This window comes from Stegodyphus dumicola, chromosome 10, assembly GCF_044657685.1.
Source record: "Stegodyphus dumicola isolate Sdum_Otavi_A_Nest chromosome 10, ASM4465768v1".
Taxonomy (NCBI): Eukaryota; Metazoa; Arthropoda; class Arachnida; order Araneae; family Eresidae; genus Stegodyphus; species Stegodyphus dumicola.
In genome coordinates this window covers 156351316-156374465 of record NC_140777.1, presented here as the reverse complement: position 1 = coordinate 156374465, position 23150 = coordinate 156351316, and the positions used below count along the sequence as shown (strand labels likewise).

General features: G+C 32.2%; 1 protein-coding gene across 4 annotated transcripts in view; it reads left to right on the top strand.

The window, feature by feature from the left end:
• Slob (Slowpoke binding protein) overlaps positions 1 to 23150 on the top strand; it is a 111264-nt gene that overhangs the window by 27655 nt on the left and 60459 nt on the right. For all 4 annotated transcript variants that reach the window (XR_015043585.1, XR_015043586.1, XM_035352503.2 and 1 more), the window contains 4 exons: positions 3783 to 3880; positions 4270 to 4347; positions 9516 to 9784; positions 12001 to 12182. Coding sequence is in view for 2 of the 4 variants with exons in the window: in XM_035352503.2 (XP_035208394.1) it covers positions 3783 to 3880; positions 4270 to 4347; positions 9516 to 9784; positions 12001 to 12182 (627 nt within the window). In the remaining 2 variants the exon portion in view is untranslated. The remainder of the gene's footprint in view (positions 1 to 3782; positions 3881 to 4269; positions 4348 to 9515; positions 9785 to 12000; positions 12183 to 23150) is intronic.

Sequence of the window (23150 nt, the reverse complement as noted above, 5' to 3'; positions counted from 1 at the left end):
AGTCTGATATTCTGAATTCAGTGCATGACTTAATTCTCAAACCACCTGATTGTGATAAATACTCCAAACTGAAACAGCGGCTCATTGAAATCTATTCAGAAAGTGAATCTTCAAAAATACGTATTTTACTACAAGGACTTGAACTTGGAGATCAGCGACCTTCATACTTGCTGTCACGAATGCGTGATCTGGCAGGAAGCCATTTTAGTGACGACTTGTTGAAGTCACTATGGCTTTCGCGTCTCCCTAATAACATACAAATAATTCTTGCTGCTTCCAATGAAGAGATCAACACAGAGCTCGGAACACAGTTCATGCTACCTTCGCGTACCGTTGTGTGTCGAGAAGTCTGAGTGAGTAAAGATGTCGCTTTGCTGCTCCGATTAAGAACTGGATTTTACACGTGGCGCCATCTCATGAATAGAAGTTGAAGTATCTGTCGGAACGCCACATAGAGCTAGACAGTGTTGCAGCTCCCATTTGAATTTTCGGCTTATTTCAGTGGAAGGGTCTGCACTCAAGAAAAATAACTCGAGATTTTCAGCTAAGCGTAGGCCTTCTTTTAATTTTTTTAACGTTAAATTATTAACTTCACAATCTTCAGCAATGGTAGTGTCCTCAGAATCGATTTGATTTACATCTTTGGATGCCATTTGTATCAAATCTTCGTCAATTTCTTCTTCCACTAATAAATCTTGAACGCCCTGAATATCCATGTTCACAAAACCTTTGCCTCCAATTGATTTAGCAAGTTCTAAATATGCCACCAATTTCATTTTCTGATGATTCGCCCACATTTTCTATTTCAACTGAAGAGGGCCATATCTTCTTCTAACATGCATTTAACGTTGATGCTTTCAGTTCCTTCAGCGACAACGATACTATATCGATTCAGTTTGTGATTGAAAATGTCTTTCAAGCTTCCATTACATTAATCGATTTTGAACTGGTTACATCTAAAATCTATAATGCTCTTCTTATGTTTTAAAGGTATAAATAATACATTTATCCAATGGTTGAAGTAACAAAGTAGTGTTAGGTGGTAAGAACAGTATTTTGACATTGGGATGATTCAAATCTTGTGGGTGACATGGAGCATTATCTGATTAATAAGCGCCTTGAAGCTCAAATTTTTCTGCCTTAAATAACATTCAGCATCTGGCAACAAAACAATTTAAAACCAATCTTTAAATATATTCCCAGCTACCCAAGATCTTGGATGCCTTTAAGTGCACAAGGATTTAAAGATCTGTAAATTAACTAGGGGTTTTGTCAGAAAGTCATACTGCACAAAAATAATATTAGGGAATTTTTAGACACCTTAAATCAGGATGCAGTTTTTTTTTTCGATATAAAGGTTCTACTGGGCATTTTTGTTCCACCAAAGTCCAGTTTTCTTGGCATTGAAAACTTGAACTGCTGTGTATAAAGGTTCTACTGGGCATTTTTGTTCCACCAAAGTCCAGTTTTCTTGGCATTGAAAACTTGAACTGCTGTGTATCCTTGTTCATCTATAATACTTCGAAATTTTTCTGGAAACATCCTGACAGCTTCATAATCAGCCTATGCAGATTCTCCTTGAATACTTATGCTTTGAATTGCAAAATACTTTTTCAAATTTTCGAACCGACCTTTACTTACCAGAAAGACAGAGGGTTCTCCGTGTTCTTTGAGGTGCTTGAAAATTTTGAGTATTTTTGTTTAATGTCATTATCATCCAATGAAATTCTTTTTTGACAGCTATCATCAATCCAAATGCTGAGTGGCTTTCCTATCTTCTCAATTATTGGGCCCCCAGGGGCGAACTGCATGTTTTGCAGATGTCGAAGAGTCTGCAGCAACTGCACTTTTTATTTCTTTTTCATTTTTTTTAATAGTCCGGACTGTTTCTTCATTCCAATTAAAACTTTTTCCAATGTGAGATGCCTTTTCTCCTTTTAAAAGACGGTCCAAGATTTGTATATGTACTTCTAAAGAAATGAATTTCCTCTTAAACGTCATTTTTTTATTTATATCGGACATGTTTAGGACTGAAACTTAATGTCTTAAAGACGTAAAAGTTATTCTTCAACACACCGTGGCTCGAAGCAGACTGCCGACCAGCAGCGTGAGACACATTTATTTTCAGGGCATGGAGACAAGGATTTGAATTTTGGAAGCCAAACTTGCAGGTTGTGCATTTTAGAGCACTTATTGTGACCTCATGTTGTTCATCTTCTGCGACAGTGAGGTTTCTTCATTGTTATCTGGGGACATTTGTTCATATGGGTCATCTGAGGACATTTGTTCTTACAGCTACTGGATCTTGGAAGACAATTGGCAGAACTTACAAAACAAAGACTCTTATGTGTTAAAATGAGTGTATGGGTGCTTTGTACAGTATGGGAAAACTTCGTGCTTAGTTTGTTAAATTTCTTCAGATTGCTTGGACAATTTTCTTATCATGTTAGAGCTAAACCGTGTTATAGGAGGGTTCTCGTAATTTATGAATCGTGTTATAGCGAAACCATGTTACAGGATGCTCTGTTGTAGGAGGGCTACTTGCACGATTCAAAATTAATTCACAACTAAGTATTCTTCTAATAAATACATTACACTTGATTTATTTTTATGACTAAAATATTGATGCATGAATATAGTGATGTGGCTGTATACTTGATTTATTTTTATGATTAAGCAGTTTACTTTTAATGGAGGATTTAACACTTTATCAGGGCCAGTGCCAGAGCCATAGTAATCAGTGTGGTAGCATTTGGCGACGGAATTTAGGGACGGCAAAAATTTGAGAATTCAGAGTAGTAATAAGCTGCAAAACTTAGACAGCGGAATTCTTAAAATTTAAAGGAGGCATTAGACAGCAAAGTTTAAGGGTAGCAAAATTTTTAGAATTTAGGGAAAAGCAAGGGAGCAGAATTTAGGTCCCTCTAATGTTTGCTGAACTTCTGTGATGGAAATACTGAGCCCAGTTGTCTTTTTTAATATTTATTTTGAAATGTAACATAAATTTTCTTGGGTTAAATTAACAGTTCAATTACAAAAAGGGAAAGAGAGTACCTTTCCCATTGCATGATGCAACCTACACCTTTAGCATTTCTCAGACAAAACCCTTTTCTTTTACATTTTCCAACAGTGTCTACAGAAACTACCCAAGAAGGGTGTCTTTAACGAGTTTTTTCCTTGATCCTATTCTGGTCTTTGCAGTGGATACTGGGGTATGTTGAGCCTAGGTATGAGAAAAGGATGTTCTCTAATATAAACCTGTTGTTTGTCACAAACCTGAAGAAATTGCACTGGGCAGCAAAAATGTCTAGTTCTGGCCGTTCACTTTATATATCCTGGCTTAGAAACATTTATCTCTTATAATTGTTATAATTGCTGTTATTCCATTTTCCCTTCTTACTTTTTTTTTTTTTTTTTTTTTTTGTAAACAGTTTTGTTTTATTCTGATGGTTGATGATAGTAATATTTAAATTATTATGTGATAAACAAACATCATGGTTTTTTTTTTTAATCAAATTATGTTAATATGCATACTAGTTAGTCTACTCTTAGTTAACCAAGAGTATACTGTACTTTGTATTTTATTGCAGAAATAGTAAAACATTAATTGTCAAATAAACTATTATTTTAAAATTTATTTCCTTTAAGAGTTTCCTCCTAATTTCTTCCCTTTTTATTTTTACAGTTTCTTCTATTGTCTTTGAAGAAACTTGTCTATGTTTCTAAAATTTCCGCAGTCTGTTTGCTAGTTGCTTGATTGAACATTTCATTATATTTTACAGGAGAGAGCCTAGGTATGAATATACAGCACTGGCAGATGAGTCATTTTTGCAAGATCGTTTGGAGATGGATCGAAAATTACAGAGAGATTCAGATCGAAGTATGTATGATTATTAGTTGTATCAAAACTAAGTTGAAGAAGAGCTTTTTATATAAATCAGTAAAATATAAATTGTTGAAAAATGTATTGCTACACAATAATATATGAATATTCACATAATATAAATTTTTACTGCAATATTTAAATTTTTGTGTATATGATTTTTTTTTAATAATTGTAACAAATTCCTTGAAGAGAGAAGATGATCCATTTGTCAAATGAAAGCAAAATTTTTTATTTCACTTTAATGGCAGAAAAGAAAATAGGGGAGGGGTGGGATTGAATTTTATGAGCTATTGGAAGTTCAAGGGATACTCGTCTCTCACAGTTATCTTGTTCATGTATTTATGTGTCAAAGTTCAATTAAAATATTTTTTCAAAAATTTCAGATATGTCAACTATACGTTGCCAGTATTATTTACGAGGATCTAATCGTTATGTTTTTCTTCAGCATTTACCAGATATGGGTAAGTTTTCGAGCTTTATTTTACTCATGCTTTGTGAATATGATGTAGTTTTGTGTAAGTTTAGTGTATGAATATAAAAGCTGGTGTGTAAAATTTGATTAAATGGTATAGTTTACAATTATTTCTGTAAGTATAGTAGTTCCTTTTTGTCTAGTAAGGGTAAAACAACAGAAGATTTTAAAATTTTGTTTGAACAAATTAAACTAGTACAGTACAAAGTCCGTAATCTGGACTCGTCGGGACTTCAGTGTTTCCTAATCTAGTTTTTTCTGGATTATAGATCATCAATTTAAATCTGGTAAGATAGCATGCAGAAATTATACAATTAAAAATATGAAACCGTAATTTATATAATAAAGAGCAGTGATCTATAGGGTATCAAAATTTACAAAAAAAAAAAAAAAAAAAAAAAAAAAACTTAATATTTATTTGTTTACTTTATCAAATATTTCTTTCAATGTAAGTTGTTTAAGTTGCTTCGTTTTTTGTGCTAATACTTTCTCTTTAATTCTATAAACAGACACAATTTCTTGTTCAGTAACAAAGTTCCACTGTTCAAGTCCTGTAATTGCTGTTTTGAGTAGACCGACTAACTTGTCAATCGGAATTTTTTCATTTTCAATAACTTCTCTGTCGCTTTCTTCACTATCGAAAGCAGTATTTTCTGGATCTAGAACCATACTACAGATTTCGCCATCCGTTAATTGACTGATAATTGAGGCATTATCATAGCACTGAAAAACTTCTGTTATATCATCTTCATTTATTACCGCTTCTCTACATTTTTTTTACAAAATCCAATAACTGGAGAATTTTACCTTTAGTTTGCGATGTCCAAAAACCTTCAAATTCGCGGCTATTGTCGTCATCGCCCTCACCATGAAATATGGTAGCTGGTTATAAATTATGCCAAGCATTTTTTAACATATCTGGAGACATATTTTCCCACGATCTTGTGATACTCCACACAGCAGATTTTATGCTAAAAAATTTCAAAAAGTCTTGAATAGTCTTGCCCATTGTTCAAGAAAAGATTCAAGATTTTAAAAATGCTACTTTATATTTGCATTTCAGCACGTGCACTATTCCCACGTGCTGAAATGCAAATATAAAGTCCCATATTCATAGGCTGAATGATCGACATACAATTTGGAGGGAAGAATAATATGGATACATTATCTTTCACTAAAACTTTAAGTCAAGTATGCGCCAAACAGTTGTCAACAATCAAGACTATTTTTGAGTCATCAGGTAAACCAACTGAATTCAAATGTCGGTCGCTGAGCCTCGGGTATAAAATGATTTTCAAACCAATCATTCATCAACACTTGTTTCATCCATGCTCTTTTATTTGTGTGATATATAACAAGGAAAATCATTACTCCTTTAAATGCTCAAGGTCGTGCATGTTTTCCGATTACGAAAAGTTTGCACTTGTGTGTTCCTGCAGCATTTGCGCACACTAAAATTGTTAGTCTCGCTTTGGAATCTTTGACACCAGTTGGAGCCTTTTCTGTAGAGGTTGCCAAGGTATTTCGCAGTACATATTGCCAGAAAAAACCTTATTTCATCAGCGTTGTAAATTTGTTCTGGAGATAATTTTTCACTAGTAATGAGTTCAATGAATTCATCTGCAAATTGTTCAGCAGCTTCAGTATCAGCTGAAGCTTTTTCACCTGAAATTTTTAACTGTCTTATACCATGGCGATTTTTAAATTTGGTTAACCCTTTTTGGCGCAGTGTGTCCAGTCTGACACATCTAAAATTTTCCTTCTGTACGCACAGAAAAATTGAATGAAAAATGATCTAAAGGTTACTACTATAGGTTACACTGAACCTTCCTTATTTATAATAGGTGGCAGCCCAATGAGAGCCAGTCCATACATTTTATCCATGTTTAGTTTTTTAAGACCCTCATTTTTCAAAGAAACCTTCCAGATTTTTTAGGGTATAAAAGGAATTGTTTGAAAAGAAATTTCTATGTTATTTTTTTGGCTGTATGCTAATCTCCTTATTTTATATTAGTTTTAAATTTTTACCTTAAAATCTTGTCTAAAATCAAATGGCGAACCCTAGGTATGCCTAGACCAGGCTCATCAATAATCTAGGGCAACTGAGAGTCTGTATTCTTTGTTTGTCCGCATCTCATTGGTCAATTAATTGACAACAATGCTCGGTTTAGCACTCTTTTCGAAGCTCTGTTCAATCAGTGTGCCCACTTTGAGCACACCCACAGAATTCAAAGATAAGTGCTATCTTCACAAAATTTTACTTACCGTATATACCCGCATATAAGTCGACCCCCCCACTTCGACATAAAAAATTTGTAGAAAATAAGAAATCACGTATAAGTCGACCCCCAATTTCCGAAATCGATCGAGAAACTTCGAAAATTTTTTTTTAAGTACTACATTTATTCAAAATCATCTGAGAAAAAAAAAGTAAATATACGATAAAAAATACCTTGGTAAATAAACAAAATCAAAATCCTTCAACGTCCGATTCATGGTCAGATTCGCCAAACATTTCATAGAACTCTTCTGTCGTCATTGGCTCGTCATCATACATATTTTCAGTCTCGAACTCTGTATTGTTACAATCACTACTAGAGCCTTGGTAGTCATTTTCACTTTCAAAAACAGCATCATCTTCCGTGCCGTCTAGTTCATTGCTAATACAACATTTTTTAAATGATTTTATAATCATTTCAGAGGGTATTTCGTTCCAAGCATCTTTAACCCACTGAGCAATTAATGTAATATCGGGCTTTTTAATGTTGCCTCTCTTTGTAAATGTAGGTCGACCGGAACTAATCCACTCTGCCCTATATTTTCTAATATTTACTTTGAAGGGCTTATTGAGGCAGACATCTAGGGATTGAATGAAGGATGTCAATCCTCACGGAATTACAGCCACAGTCATTTTTAGGTGTTTTGTCACTTTTGTCACTTCTTCAGAAAAGTGTCCATGAAAAGAATCGTATACTAAAAGAGAAGGTTTTTTGAAAGCTGCTCCCGGTCTTTTATCCCACACATTTTTAAGCCAATCGACTGTTCCGTCAGCATCCATCCATTCCTTTTCATGGGCGCGAACCAACACACCTGATGGAAACACAACGTTTTTCGGTAAAGTTTTTCTTTTAAAAATGATCAACGGATGATATGTATGTAAAAACTATCTGCATTTCTCTTTTCTTGGTGTGTTGGCAAAACTCTTTTATTGCTTGATATTGATCTGTTGTTTGGGGGCCGAAAATTCTTTGGTTTAATCTAAACTTACTCTAGTTAAAGTATGAAACTCTGTGATTACTAGTTCGTCACATAATTTAAGTCATGAAATTACTTCAAGTAAGCGACTTATTTGATAAGTCGTCCAATTTGAGTGCGGGAAGAAAACAACTGCATTATATAAAGAAATTTTTGTACTTCCGATTCTTTTAATTTTTTATGGCCCCGCGTATAAGTCGACTCCCCCACTTTGAAATCTTTTTTTTGTCCAAAATATCTCGACTTGTAAGCGGGTATATACGGTATGTATTCCTCTATGTCTAATTAGACTGCCTACCTTTTTTTTTTTTTTTTTTTAATCAAAACGCCAACTTTAAAAGGTAGCGCGCCAGAAAGGGTTAACCAATCTGTCGAATATGTGCACTCAGTGTGTTAGTTCATTTCTTCATGAAATATTTTGGCGTCAGCCATTAGCATTGAATCCGTCAATGGCACGCCCTCACTGCGACGCTGTCTGTCCCCAATCATTACCTTGTCATGATCGTCACTTTTAGCATAACGAACCCTTTTTCTGTTATTTATTGCAAGTTGGGTGTCGGAATCCTCAAAAAATTCCTTTTTCTTTTTGCTTAGGTCATATACAGTTTACTTTCAAATGTCATACTCCTCGCATAATTTTGAGACAGATATGCCTTTATCCATTTTTTGCAGCAATTCCCTTTTTTGTTTGATGGACATCAAACATGCTTTCGCTTTGTAGATCCTTTGGCAACTCCAGAATTGGAAACTCTTTTTTACATAATCGAAAGTTCAAGCTTAATTTTTATAAAATTGCTGGTCCAATTAGAAGATTAAGGAACAGAGTAATCTGTAACATTAACTGAAATGCCTTAGAATCACTAAAGATAATTTTAGCCCAACTTATACCGTCTGTTATACATTAAACGTGCATGCATAAAGCATACAAAAAAAAAAAGTTTGTGGCTTTGAGGTCTGGATTATAGATCATTCCTGATAATGGATGTCCGGATTACGGACTTTGTACTGTATTTAGAAACAAGCTTTATTGCATTTAGTGCCTAATTACATCAAATAAAATAGTTAAGATAAGCATCAGTTTGTTTATGATCCTGTTAAGTGGCTGACTAACTAAACCTGCAGAGCACAAGTAGTTTTGAGTTGTATTCAACAACTATGGACTTCATATTAATTTTGTAGTTTATACCATGTATTTTGCTTATTTGAACCAACTAGAGTGAAGTCTTTTGGGTAATCCGTAGCCATGTTCATTTTCTTATGAAAATTGAATTGGCAGAAAAATGTTATTGTTAAATATATTTTACAAAAAGTAGACTCTAAATATCCTTTTTAAAATATTTATTTTCATTTAAAGCATGTACTTATGTGTATACATATTTCACACATGTATGTATTTTTTGATTTTTGAAATGGAGAGATCTTGGTTGTTAATAGTGAGAGGGGCTGCATGGGGCAAAACAGGTTTAGAACCACTGATTAAGTGCATCCTAAATTTCCATAGTGCTAATATAAAAAAGCATCACCTTTGTGCATGATTTATGTATGCAAGGTGTATGATTTGCCATATTTATTAATAAGATATTTACATGAATCTGCATATTTTCAGAATTTGATGATTATTAGATTTTCCAAATTAATTTTTTTGTATTACTTGAAAGTGTATAAGTGACCATAATTAAGAAAAAATTTTAACTCTCAGTGTGACTAAATTTTTTTAAATTTTGGAAGACATTTAATGTTTTAGCTTTGGAATTTCTGTCAGTCAGAAGCTTTTCAAAAGAAACATTCATTATTATTTTTTTACTGTAAGTTTTTTTTTTGTAATTTAAATTTTGTACTATCAGTTTAAATTATTATTAAAATGCAAATATGGTATTTAGAAATTTGATTTTTTTTTCCCAGGTAGCAGGCTTGACAAAAACTGGTTTCTTGTACGAGATAACACTACAAAAACAGAACGTTTGTTGACAATGACTCCTGTTGCTGAAAACTGTCCAATCAAATATAATGCTGAAACCAGAGAAATTTTATTAGATTTGTTTTTAGCTTTGCAACATCCATATATTTATCCTGTGTTGGATATTGATAGGAAAATTGTCATGGAGCAGGAATATGTTATTGCTGTTTTACCTTTCAATGAGGAAGGAACCTTAAAAGATGTTATATATCGCGTGAGTATATTTTCTTAGGCTTTATTTTAGCTCTTTTTTTAAGTCTTTCTTCCCCCCTTTTTTTTTAAATTTTCGCTAGTAATTTCATATATATTTTCCACATTTTTCAAAGTAGAACATTCAGACCATTCTTAATATAAGTAAAGAGCAGTGCTTTTTTTTTTTTTTTCTTTTTCTGGGGTACTCAGGAGTATGTGTATCTCTAAACATTTTGTGAATCTAACAGAAGGAAGTAAAAATTCTTAAACATGGAATTTCTGTTAAATTAACTTTAGAGATATTATGGATATATAGTGTTCTTTATGTCTCCTTTGAGTTTAATTAAGCGTTTAGTGTATGTAAATTCACGAGTTTGGTGATATTTGACAACAGATACCAAAAACAATCAGAGGAAAATAGAAGCTGTTAGAGCGGCCAAGCGGTGAAGTCGCTGAACACTGGTAGTTCGGTCTGAGGTTCGAATCCCGCAAACAAGCTGGCTGCATGGCGTTTTCATGGTTTTCCCCATTTTTGACGTGTATACAAGCCAGTTTCCCCTAGAAAGTCCTCCACGAAGGCATCCCTCCTCTTAGGCAGATAGCCCTCGAGGCTTTGCCATAATCACACACACACACACACACACACACTAGAAGCTGTTAGTGAATACAGACTTATGCGTAATTACAAGTTATTGTGAATTTTTTTTTTTTAAATTTCCATTGGTACGTGCTAGCCATTATAGGCATTGGCCACAACTAAGGCTGGAAGCGTGGTCATTTTATTATAGAGGCACCTAATAGGTGGACAGGCATTGCCATCTGTGAAGGGACAGATAATTTACATCCATGCCTTCTCCGGAATTTGAACCCGTCCCTTTGGTGTGGCAGTCAGAGTCGCTAACAATTTTCCCATCTGGATGGTGAACTGTGTAATATAAAAGGTAATGAATGTCCTTGGGAAAAAAAAATATCCTTCAATTGCATTTATTTATTTATTTTATTTGAACTAAAAAATGAGGATTTTTCTAGAGTCAAACTGATAAAACCCTAAGCATTTTTTTAAAGAGCTCTGAGTGAGAGCACTTTTGAAGATAGTTTTGCATGAAGAAACATTTTGAAATTTTTTCTACAGTTTTTAGCGTATCATTAATTAAATTAATTCAGTTTCTTTAATTTTTCTGTTATCTTACTTTTTAAAATTTATTTCATTTGATAATGGACATTAATTCAGTTAAGATAAGATTTAAATAATAACTGAAACTGCCAGATTTTAATTTTTTGGTTAATATATTGCGATTTATGTGATATTTCTTATTTAGCCTGGTATTAATTAATGTATTTATTTATGTTTATTTTTTGGGGTGAATCATTTAAAAAAATACTTGTGATAATAAACAGTTCATTTATTATGACAGAAAATCCTTATTTATGTTCAAGCTTCATTTAATGGAATGAAGAAAAAGTTTCTTGGGATGTTTATTGAGTTAATGTGAATAAATATAAAGGCATTTTTTAAACTTCCTTCTTTTTAATTTTTGAGAAATTGTAAACTGTATATTTCAGAAATAATTAATAATAATGTATGCTATAATTTGTTTTGCATTATTATTTGAGCAAGGAACATAATATTTTTATAAAATAAAAAGAATCATAATTATTAAAAAAAGTGAATTTTATTTTAATTTAAAGAGTATTGTTTAGGTTGTTAAAATTTGTATATATCTCAAGTTTAATAGCTTTGATGCTTAAAAGACAGTGTATATTTCAGCCACTTTTGAATGTATATAGTAGCACTTAGTATTTATGCACTTAATAGCATTTATTTCTTTGATTATGTAGCATTAATTTCCTTGATGCATAGAGTAATGAGCTGTTTGAATTTGTAGTAACTTACAACTTATGAGAATGGTTTCTAGGTCTTTAAATGCAAAAAGAAAATTATTTTAAAAAAAGAAGGTGCTTCAGAATGCAGCAAATTTCAAAGCTGCTTAAAAATAATTATGCCATTCAAAATATTACATAACTTCTTTTTATTTGTAATAAAAAGAAGCCTTGGGTCTGCCATTGGGGAATTTTCATTTTTCTTTTTATAAAATATTAAAAAAAATATATATGACCTTTTTATTAAGAATTGTAGTTTTCATGCAGTAACTAATTTTAGTATTGCTAATTGTGTTAAATATTTCATAGATATTATTTAGTGAATTCTAAGAGTGTTATTTTCCAACATTTTTTTAGAGTCATTGCCAAGATGACTGGAAAGAAAAATATCATTATCATGGCTATGGTTCAGAATCTGCTCAGATTCAAAGATTGGGTTGTCAGGTTTTAGAAGCTTTGTTATTTTTAAAGGATCAAAGATTTCCACCATTTTTACATTTGCATTCTGGAAATATAATAGTTCAAAATGGTGTAGCAAGGTATGTTATTTTTGATATTTTTATTGCAAATTTAATAAGTTATTCTTTTATCCAAAAACTGCTGAAAAAATTAATGCATTTGAAAAACATAAGTAAAAGAGGGGAAGTTAATACATATTGTGTTTTTTAAGTAAGGCCGGTTTTGTTGTATACACTAATAGGTGGCATGCAAGCTGCAACAGGTATTTCCATCGTGTCCCAGCATTTCTTCAAAAGAACTGGGCTCAGTTGCGGCTGTGTAGGCAACCTGTATGATGTGTTCTATATCTTTAAAATGTTCAAGATTATCAAATTGCGTGCCCCGTGCGATGTATGGTTGGTGGTACACTGCTCAAAAAAAAAAAAAAAAAAAAAAAGGGACAGTGCTATATCTCGCGTTCTACTGGGGCGATTCACGAAATTCAAATTGCGTTCTTCATGTCTCGAAAGCGCGACTTAGGATATATATTAGATTTATATATAGCACTATTCTAACATAGGTATTTTGACACAAAATCGGACTTTTTCTGAAATAACATACCCATTTTTTTACATATTTCGATTCTACGACTCAAATTATGCCAAGTTTACTAAGTTTTGTAAAAATCGTACGAGTAGTTTTTGAAATATTAGCTCTCAAAATTTTAGCTCCTCAATGTTAATTGAATTTGGCAAATATTTATTTATATCTCTTTTTTTATTAAACGTTTTTGATTTTTTCTCTCACATTTCGAAATTTAGGTTCATTCCAAAAAAAATTTACCCATTTTTTGTGTTTTGTTTTTTAAATTTCTATTTTTAAATAATTTTTATAAATTTTTCGAAAAAAAATTTTGAATTATAACCTATAAAATTTTTACCATCATCTTAAAGTAGGTATATTTTTAAGCATATCTGCAAAAAATTAGACTTTTTTATTCAAAATTTTCTAAGATATACACAAATTTACATATTTTCGCGTTTTGAAATTTGGCATCTTTTTTTGAGCGATAATAACGCCGAATGTGGTCTATGGATTTTTGTTACACTGTATTGCCACAGCTATTTTTAACCTTAAATTTCAACTAAAATTTTATTAGAGAATTAATTATAATTAATTATAATTAATTATTAGGAGAATTAATTATATGACATTTTTTCCCTCAATGATGCGTAATAAATATTTATTAATACTATATGAAAAGCTATTTTTTTAAATAAATTTGTTTAATATTTTTTTAAAATTTCTCTCTATCTTTTTTTTTTTTTTTTTTTTTAAATAAGAGTAAATTTTTACGTTCAGAGTTTTATCGTCTGCTACTTTACTTCGTTTAAATCGAATTGTCTAAAACTGAGAATTTTCATTTGATGTTTATTTGAATTTTATGACATTAACTGCACAATTTATTTATAAACAAACTGATGCTTTTGAAGTGGCTGAAAGAGCGGCTGGTACTATCATCCATATTTTTAAAGCACAGTATATTTTTATAGAAACATAAGATTTAGAATAATCATTTTTATGAAAGTCAAATTATGATATAAATATACAACTCTCTAGAGACTGAATTAATGGAAGTTTAATGGTTATGTAGAAATGATCTGCAGCTACTTAATCGCTGGATAAGTCAGCAGATTCCGTGGACAAGTAAGAAAAATTATATAAACGACACCCAACATTCTGAATTCAATTAATAACGAGGATACGATGTTTATTAAATGAATTCAAGAAGTTTGAAAACATAAAAAATCAACTCATTTTTTATCCTAAAATGTATTTTTGTGTGTAGCGTATTTTCATTATTCTAATTTAAAATTATAATAATTCTTAAAATTCTAATTTAGAATGTAATTGTCAAGAACTGATTTCTAATCATCAGTAATATAATCAGTAATTATTACGGTTATTAATAAATCCTTCTTATAAAGTAATTGCAAATATTTCAAAAAACTTTCTGTCTGAATATAAATATTTTCCTGTGCAAATATTTTTAATTTTATATTAATCAAGATTGCACACGATATTATTTATTTGCACTTCAATTCTTAATGTCAGTTCTAGTAGAAGTTACAAATCAATTATATTTAATTAAGGATTGGATTGGATTGGATTATTTAATTATGGCAAAGCACGCGAGGGCTATCTGCCTAAAGGGAGGGATGCCTTCGTGCAGGACTTTTTAAGGAAAACTGGCTTGTATACATGTTACACATCGGGAAAACCACGAAAACGCCCATGCAACCAGCCCGTTTGTGGGATTCGAACCTCGGACCGAACTACCAGTGATCAGAGTCTTTACCGCTCGGCCGCTTGTGGGCCTTTATGAAATGGAAGGCAATAACTTTATTTAAAATTATTGTCAGAAATACCAAAATGTTTCGAAAAGTTGGATACTTTTTAATATACTTTCAGAATGCTTAAAGAAAAAGAGAAGAAAAATAAATTTTTTCGTAAAATTTAGTATTTGTATTTTTTTAAATTAAAAACTTTTCAATGTTATGATATTTGATTCTTGCGATTTCAAAAATAAAATATTTGACTAAAATATGAATAACATTTTAAGAAACCAAATGTAGGATAAAATTGTGTAAAGCAATGGGCACAATGATAAAACTGTTTAAAGCAGTGTATGCAAGTCATCCTAAGTTAAAATGTCGGTTATACATCTCTCTTATGTATATATATCTTTTCTGAACGGAACATTGAAAGGCGTGTAAAACTGTGCTTTACTGTATTTTCTCTTTTAATATAGTATGCAGTTTTCAAACTCATCGTAGTCTGGGTTACAAAGTATTCTTCCGAAAGAAACGCAGTTCAAATAAATAAAATCAAATTCTGGAAAATTGATATTAATAAATATATTTAAAATGCTCAGTTCGAAGGAATAAATAGAAAATTTTAAAACAATTATCTGAAGAGACAATGCAACACAAACAATTAAAATAAAAGTATAAAATTTTAAAAATTACCTAAAATAATAACTATGACGAAAAATATATATAAAGAAAACTATTTGAAAAAAAATAAACGCTGCACCGTTATTTACGCAGTTCGAATAGGTAAATAGAAATTTTTAAAACAGTTATTCGAAAAAAAAAAAAAAAAAAAAAAAAAAAAAACGTGCAACTTAAACAATTAAAATGAAATTCGAAAAAGAAAAAATTACTTAAAATAATAAGTTATAATTAAAAATATAATATAAAGAATATTATTTGGAAAAAAGGAACGATGGTGACTTTTTTTCCTCTCACAGGAAAGGAAACTAGGTTGCCATATATTAAGAAGTTGGCCAAGTGAAGTATTCTTGGCGCAAACTGACAAAAAAGTGCCAACATAAATTTGTGAATTTCTCCGTAAATTTTGCTCCAAATTTTACAAAATTTCATATTTAGGCGTAATTTGAGGCGTAATTTGTTAGAATAGTGCTATATATAAATCTAATATATATCCTAAGTCGCGCTTTCGAGACATGAAGAACGCAATTTGAATTTTGTCAATCGGCCCAGTAGATCGGGAGATATAGGACTGTCCCATTTTTTTTTTTGAGCAGTGTACATTTGTTTTTACGGCATGAAATCTGTCTACTGCAGACATTCACCAGCAGATTTGGAAAGTTTACAATGCTACGGCTGAGTGAAGGGAAAGTGCATAAGTGAATCAAAGACTTCAAAGCTGGCTGTGACAATGCCCATGATGAGTTCCCCTCCGGTTGGCCATCTGTGATCACAGATGATATGGTGGCTTTAGTTGAAGCGAAAATTCTTGAGAACAGACGTTTCACTATAAGCACTTTTTCAAATGAATTTCCTGAAGTGTCTAGGTCACTGCTGTACAAGATTGTTTCTGAAAAGTTAAGGTTTAAGAAACTGTGCTCCTATTGGGTCCCTAAACTGCTAACAGAGGACCACAAAAACAAAAGATTTGAGTGTTTGCTGAATATTTTGACTTATCATAATGAAGAAGGTGACACCATGTTGAGTTGAATCATAACAGGAGATAAAATGTGGGTTTCACATGCTACGCCTGAATGGAAGCAAGCGCATGGAGTGGAGACACACACACTCTCCTGTAAGGGTCAAGGCCAAATAGACTCTGTCCTAGTGCAAGATTATGGCATCCATGTTTTGGGATAGGCATGGTGTTTTGTTAGTCGATTTCATGCAATGCAGAACCACCATAAATGTGGTAGCCTAGCAGTACTCTGGAAAAGCTATGCAGAGCGATTCAAAACAAAAGACACTGCATGCTGAATTTTGCTACATCATGACAATGCAAGGCCTCATTCCGCAACTAAGACCCAAGCTTTATTGGACTCTTTTGGCTGGGAAGTTTTAGACCTCCCCCTGTATCCCAAACCTTGTGCCGAGGGATTTTCTTCTCTTCCGTTATCTCAAGCATCATTTTGGCGGCAACCACTGTATCGATGATGAAGATGTGAAAATGGCCATGACCTCTTGGTTATCAGAGCAGGCATTAAGTTTCTATGAAGAGGGTATTCAAAATCTAGTTCTAAGATATAAGTATTTAAACAAAATAGGCAACTATGTTGAAAAATAGCGAAACATATGTAGAATATGAAAATATATTTGGTTTTTTAAAATTTAATTTTGTTTGGTTTTTATTTTCAATGGTCCTTACTTAAAAAACACCCCTTGTAGTTTACCACCAAAAAATTTATATGCAGAGTATCATTCTTTATTTATGAATGTATATTTGTTGAATATATGCATTGATTTTTTTTTTTGACAGAGGAAAATCAAATAACCATGTATTTTCTGCTATTTATTACTACAGTAAAACCCCGACCATCTACATTCAACTAACCAGAAAGCTCAAGTAACTGGAATAGTGTAGAAAAATTTTTTCCTCCCCAAAATTAAATTAATAAGAAATCTGGAACTCCTTTATAGAGGTCATTAAATTGTTAGTGCATATACACTGTCACCAGATCTTGCACTAGGACAGAGTCTATTTGGCCTTGACCCTTATAGGAGAGTGTGTGTGTCTCCACTCCATGCACTGTTGCTTCCATTCAGGCGTAGCATGTGAAACCCACGTTTCATCTCCCGTTATGATTCAACTCAACATGAGGTCATCTTCTTCATTATAAGTCAAAATATTCAGCAAACACTCAAATCTTTTGTTTTTGTGGTCCTCTGTTAGCAGTTTAGGGACCCAATGGGAGCACAGTGGGATTTAGCACCAAAAATAGTGAATAAGTATGATGTCACAACATAATCATGAGAATTTTGTTGCAGTTTTATGCAAATCCAGTTAAATCTGAATAAGCTAGTTTACTTTTTGTGAAGAAGGACATACGTTCTGTGCATTTTGAAAAAAATATTAATATTTGGGGTCTGCCTTTCTTGAGACAGCATGCAGTAGGATTGTTTCTAAGTTATAGGATTCTGGAATCAAAAATGCCATGATATGTGTCCTTATTTGAAAACAGATGATCAATGAGCATTTGTCCTTGAAAACAGATGATAAATTTTTCTTGGGATACGCGATTTAAGTTTTTTATATGCTATAATTTATATCTGTTTATGTTAAGAGCGATCTGTTCCATTAAACTTCTAGTGGAATGACTAGTGCAAGTTTTATAAGATCTCCATGAACTGTCATATTTCACAGGATTTTAAAATTTGATAGATATTTTAATAATAGGTTAATAAATGATAGTAATATAATGATAATAGCTAATATAATGATAGGTTTTAAGGTCTATGACATATGTTGGCTTTTATGTTTCAAATGCATTCCCACCTACACCTGAAATTTTATATAATTTTAAATGTAGGCTCTAGATGTTCAAATTGGTAACAAATAAGATGACTGTTTTCATAATTTTAGACCAGAAATTTCTTCCATTTATTTCATACATTTTCTTCTGCTAATTGCAATTTTTATATGCTCAACTATCTGGAATTTTTGTGCATCTAGGATTCAGCAGCAGTGTCTAGGATTTTCTCAAACTTTCCAGATAATTAAGCTTCTACTTTAAGTATATCATTTTAGTTAATTAATTATCTTCTCATTAGTATTGTTTTAATATTTTATTGGAATAGGAACAGTTGGTTGCTGGATCCAAACTAAAGAGAAATTTAGGATGTCATGTGATCAGAAGTATATCAGATTCGACTGCTGAATGCCAAAGTAGTTGGATGTGTTTCATTAGTGTTGATGAGTTATGTTTTTTTATGGTAATGAATGGGGACTTGTTTCCTCTGTTCCCAGCAAGGAAAAACTCCTACTGCTGCAGGCTATCTATGAGCGAACTTGATGAAATGTATGTAAAATGTTCGGTGAAAATCTTTTGGAATTACTTCGTAAAAAGGTCTTATGACATTTTGGATTTGGTTCTTATTCTTGGCACATGTGATAAATTATGTAAGGAACTGAATCTGTTTCAAAACCAGATTAGGGAACTGCTCGCCAATGATATTCAGTAAAAGCGTATTTTAGAACATGAGTGTGACGTGAGGCTAAAAATTCTTAGTTACAGGGTTATAAAATGCAAGCAACTTGGTGCCAGTTGTGATTAAAATAGTTCACTTTATATTGTGTACATAGCACTAAAAATTAGCTTCTTGTAGTAGTGATATTAGTTTGCATTCTGTCAATGTTAATTCTGATGATATTTCTGAAGTTAGTGATCTTGAAAATGATGCTAGTTGTGTTATGAATGCTTCTAATTGCTGTAGTAAATAAAGTTCTGGTGAAAACAAGAAAATTTTGAAGAAAACGAAGAAACATGTGAATGATGTCCTGGATGCTGATGTTTTTGCTTTGCCAAAAAGTACAGCAAAGCCGAATAAGATCTTAAAATAAAATGTTGGTGTTAAAATTTCAGGAATTATCTAAATTTGATGTTTGTGGTTATATTAGTAATACTTTGAACCCTTTCTGGATGGGTGTCCCATATATGCATTCCCTGAGAATGTCTCTTACAGCCGAGTGTCCCGTCCATGCATCACTAGAGATTGAATTCAGTGGACGGGTGATGCGTATATGCATTTTAAGCTGGAACATTTTTTTAAGACTATTAGATGGCATCCTATGTCCATTACTTTTAAAATGAACACAGTTTTAGGTTCTTGATCTTGAGTTTGTATATATTTTGTCTGATCGTGGTATTTTACTTAATGTTGGGAGTGTGGGAGGGAAGCATAAACAGAGGTGGGCTCTTTAAATCACCAAGTACTAATATAAACATTCGTGTGTCTGATTAATATCCAATTCCTTTTTTTATTCTACATCTTCCTCTACTATGTACTGTCTTTTAGGGTTACTATGTGGAGCTCTGTTACATTTTGCATTGTCTTCAGATATATTTCAGATCCTTCCCTTTTTATTTCAGAAAGTCTCACCTCCAGTCTATTATGGCGTGAAGGCGCTATTTATCAGAGGAAGAATACACTCGTATGGTTAATGAACTATTTACTAACAAAGATGAGAGTGATGATTCATTTTCTAAAGAGTTCGAAAGTGATACTTCTTCTAAGAGATAGAAAGTGATACTTCTCTCCATGTTTCAAGATTTACCACACTCGGTCTTCATTTTAAATTTTGTTACTTCTTACTGTAAATAGTCTTTATTGTGTTGTTTTATTAATTTTAAACTTTATTGACAAATTTTATAAATTAAAACTTTGGAATAATTTGAATAGTGCTTCCAAAAATTATTTTACAAGACTATCAATTTTTTAAATATATTTTCATGTAAAATAAAGAAAAAAAAGGTTATTAAATGCTGATTTTAACATATATAAGAGCTCAAGTAATAATCTAAACTGGTACCAAAAATTACGATGCTAGTAGTGAAATGTTTTTTCCTGAGTTTTTAAATAAAATTATTAGCCTTAGTGATGCAAAAACCCATCCTGTGCGATGACTGCGCTTGATTTCCTTCCGTCCCGCACCAGTGTCTTAAACAAAGGTGCGCCGTCATGAAAGGATTAATGATAACTGCATTGTGGGCACCATGTGGGGCCTAAAGGCAGAGGCGTAGCTAGGGTTTTCAGCGCCCGGGTACAACTGAAGATGTTGCGCCCCTTTCTCTGTTCCAAGAACGGAAAACATTTCATTCTAAAATTTAATAACATCAATTTGGCGCCCCCTGAATGCTGCGCCTGGGGACAGATGTCCCCCCTTGCCCCACCCTAGCTACGCCACTGCCTAAAGGTAAGCCCTAAGATGAAACCCATCATGGTTCCGCCTATTGTCAAATCTTTTGCTGAAAATCCTTAAATGCAATACAGATGCAAATTTTTCCGGATGGGTTAATTGTGACTTCTTGAAAATTTTCCTTGATGAAAAAAAGGACTATGGAATTATTTCTAAATAAACTGAGTTAAAGTTAAGTTGATAAGCATGTTGATCATTATTTTACCTGACAAAAATCTGAACATCCTTTTGACTGAAGTGGTATTTAGGGGCTGCCTCCTGATATGAAATAGAGGAGGAACTTATAAACTTAGGCAAATAAAGTGGCACAGATGTTTAGGTTGAAAGAAAAAACTCTATGCTGTTATACCAACTTCAATAAAATGTCACCCCCAGCATTGAACACATGAAATTACCAAGATTTTATATTTCAATATTCTGTAGTTCTATATAAAGTTAAAGGTGGTGTGATTCAGTACCTCATTTGCTAATGCTTTAACCAGTCTTCTGAAGGATGCACGTTAAAGCCTACATGTGTGAAATGGGCTGGACAGCATGAAACCAAACATTATACAGCCCCCCAAAAAAGAAGAAGATTAGAAATGGTTAGGTATTGCAACTGTTGTTTGTTGTTTAACTGGATACATTGCAAACTTTTATGGATGTGCTAAATTTCCTAAGTACCATATGCATAATATTGATTCTAAGACAAAGGATAACTTTATTAAAGTTAGCAATTCAAATGTAAATATGCAGAACACTGGAATCTCCTAAGTAGTTGCTGTTAAGAAGACATGCATTTCTAGGAACACTCATAATGAAAATTCATCTCATCCTGGAATACCAGGTCTTGGTGTCATGTTTAATGTTGTAAACGTGTATTTGATGTCTTTAAAGAAATTAGCCAAATATTTAAAGGCATATCCATACAAAACATTGTGAAAAAAATAACAGATCAGATTCCCCAAATTACAAGCTACATATAACTCAGTGGACAAATTATTTTTTATTTCATTCTTATTATTAGGTTCAGCACATTTCATAATAAATTTTAATATACCACTTTTATTTAAAATATTCTCTTGTGTTGTATTTGGTCCCCTTGTTTTGTATTATTTCTATTGGCATTAATTGTTTGTATGTTACCGCACTTTTCTATTATCAGCTCTACTGCTTCAGTACTTACTTTGTGGTAGTAACTTTATTTTCAACTAGTGCGACTCTGCAAGAACTAGTTGTTAGGGATGTTCCTTAAATAACGAAGACTTGGACTAATGCTTGAAGGTTGCACTATTTTCATGTTTGTTGTATTTGATCTTTATTAGGAACTTCTTTGAGATAATACACAAATAAATTCAAAACTTATAACTATTTTTACAAGAGGTAAGGCCTTGTGCCTAGGAACCCTGGTGCTCAAGTGCCATTTCACTTGGGTCAGGAGTATGCATGTATTGATAAAAAAGTAATTTCAGCATGATAATCAGGGATAGATATTATTACATATTGCTTAATAGTAGTAAAGATAATAAAGGAATTTAACTTGGAGCTGGTAACTTTCCAAGATACTGGCTGAAAAATTTTGCAAATGAATGTTAGGACTTAATATTTTTTCATTCTGATCCTGACAGTGATAATCTGCAACAGTAATTTTTCCTGTAAATTAAATTTGATTTTAAAATTGTTTATTAGTTATGCTTGTTAACTTGTGCAGCAATTTCTTAATGAATTTTCAAGCCATATTTCATAAAAATGATATATATATATATATATATCATCATCATTTATTGTTTGTTAAAAAAAGTACATATATATTATCTCATTGACCATCAAACTGTTGCAGATAATTTAGTGCTAGTTATCGATAAGCATGACTTAACAGTATACTCATGCCATGCTTGCTTTCATTTGATGTAATTTGACAGATTTTCTATCAGCTACCTTTTATTTTTGTGAACAAACAATAAATTATTTGTTATTGGCATATATTTTCCTTAAATTTTTGGGGGAAAAATTAAAATTTATGATATGACTTCTACAAAATGGCAAGCTGTGGGTTATTTTCAAAGTTATGGGATCCTGTTATCAAAATGTGTGTGTTATTTGACAAAATATGGGCAGCTGAATATGGCTGATAAAACAGGAGTAGGTAGGACCTGTGGGAAGTTTGTACTCATAGCATTCTAAAGAGAATTTCTGGTAAAATTGGAGGACTTAACAAAACAATAAAAGTTTAAAAAAAACCTCTTAACAAAGTACAGAAATGAAGCAGATCAAATACTGACTGATCATTAAATAAAGAGGCACTAGTTCCTTTAGAATTCCATAGGAATGATAGGCACAGCTTCGAACTGATCTCCACAATTTTCATAGTCCAATGGTAGTCAGTTTTCACTGTTAATGGGATAGTATGCAAGAACCAAAGGAAATTTTTGTTTGCCTTATGAGAATATTTACTTCACTGCTGCCATTCAAATGAAGCATTATGTTTTGACCAGTAAGGGATTGAAGTTCTGTAATGGGATATTTAAGTCAACATATTTTGTTGATAGAAAATATTTCATCCACCCTGCTAAGATTTTTAGCATTATGTAATTATAATGCTAAAATTGGTACTTTTCTGATTGGTACTTGGTACTTACTGATTATCTGCATGCCTACAGTAGGCAGTTTGTTGAATACTTTTGTGAATTGGCAAAAAACATTTGTTTGGTTATCTTTATGGCTGTTCATAAATAATAATAAAGGAGCATTATGTTCTAAACAAGTAAAAATTTTCTCATCTCAAACAAAAGTGGATTGGCTGTTGTCACATGTGCTAAAACATAACATATCTAACAAATGTG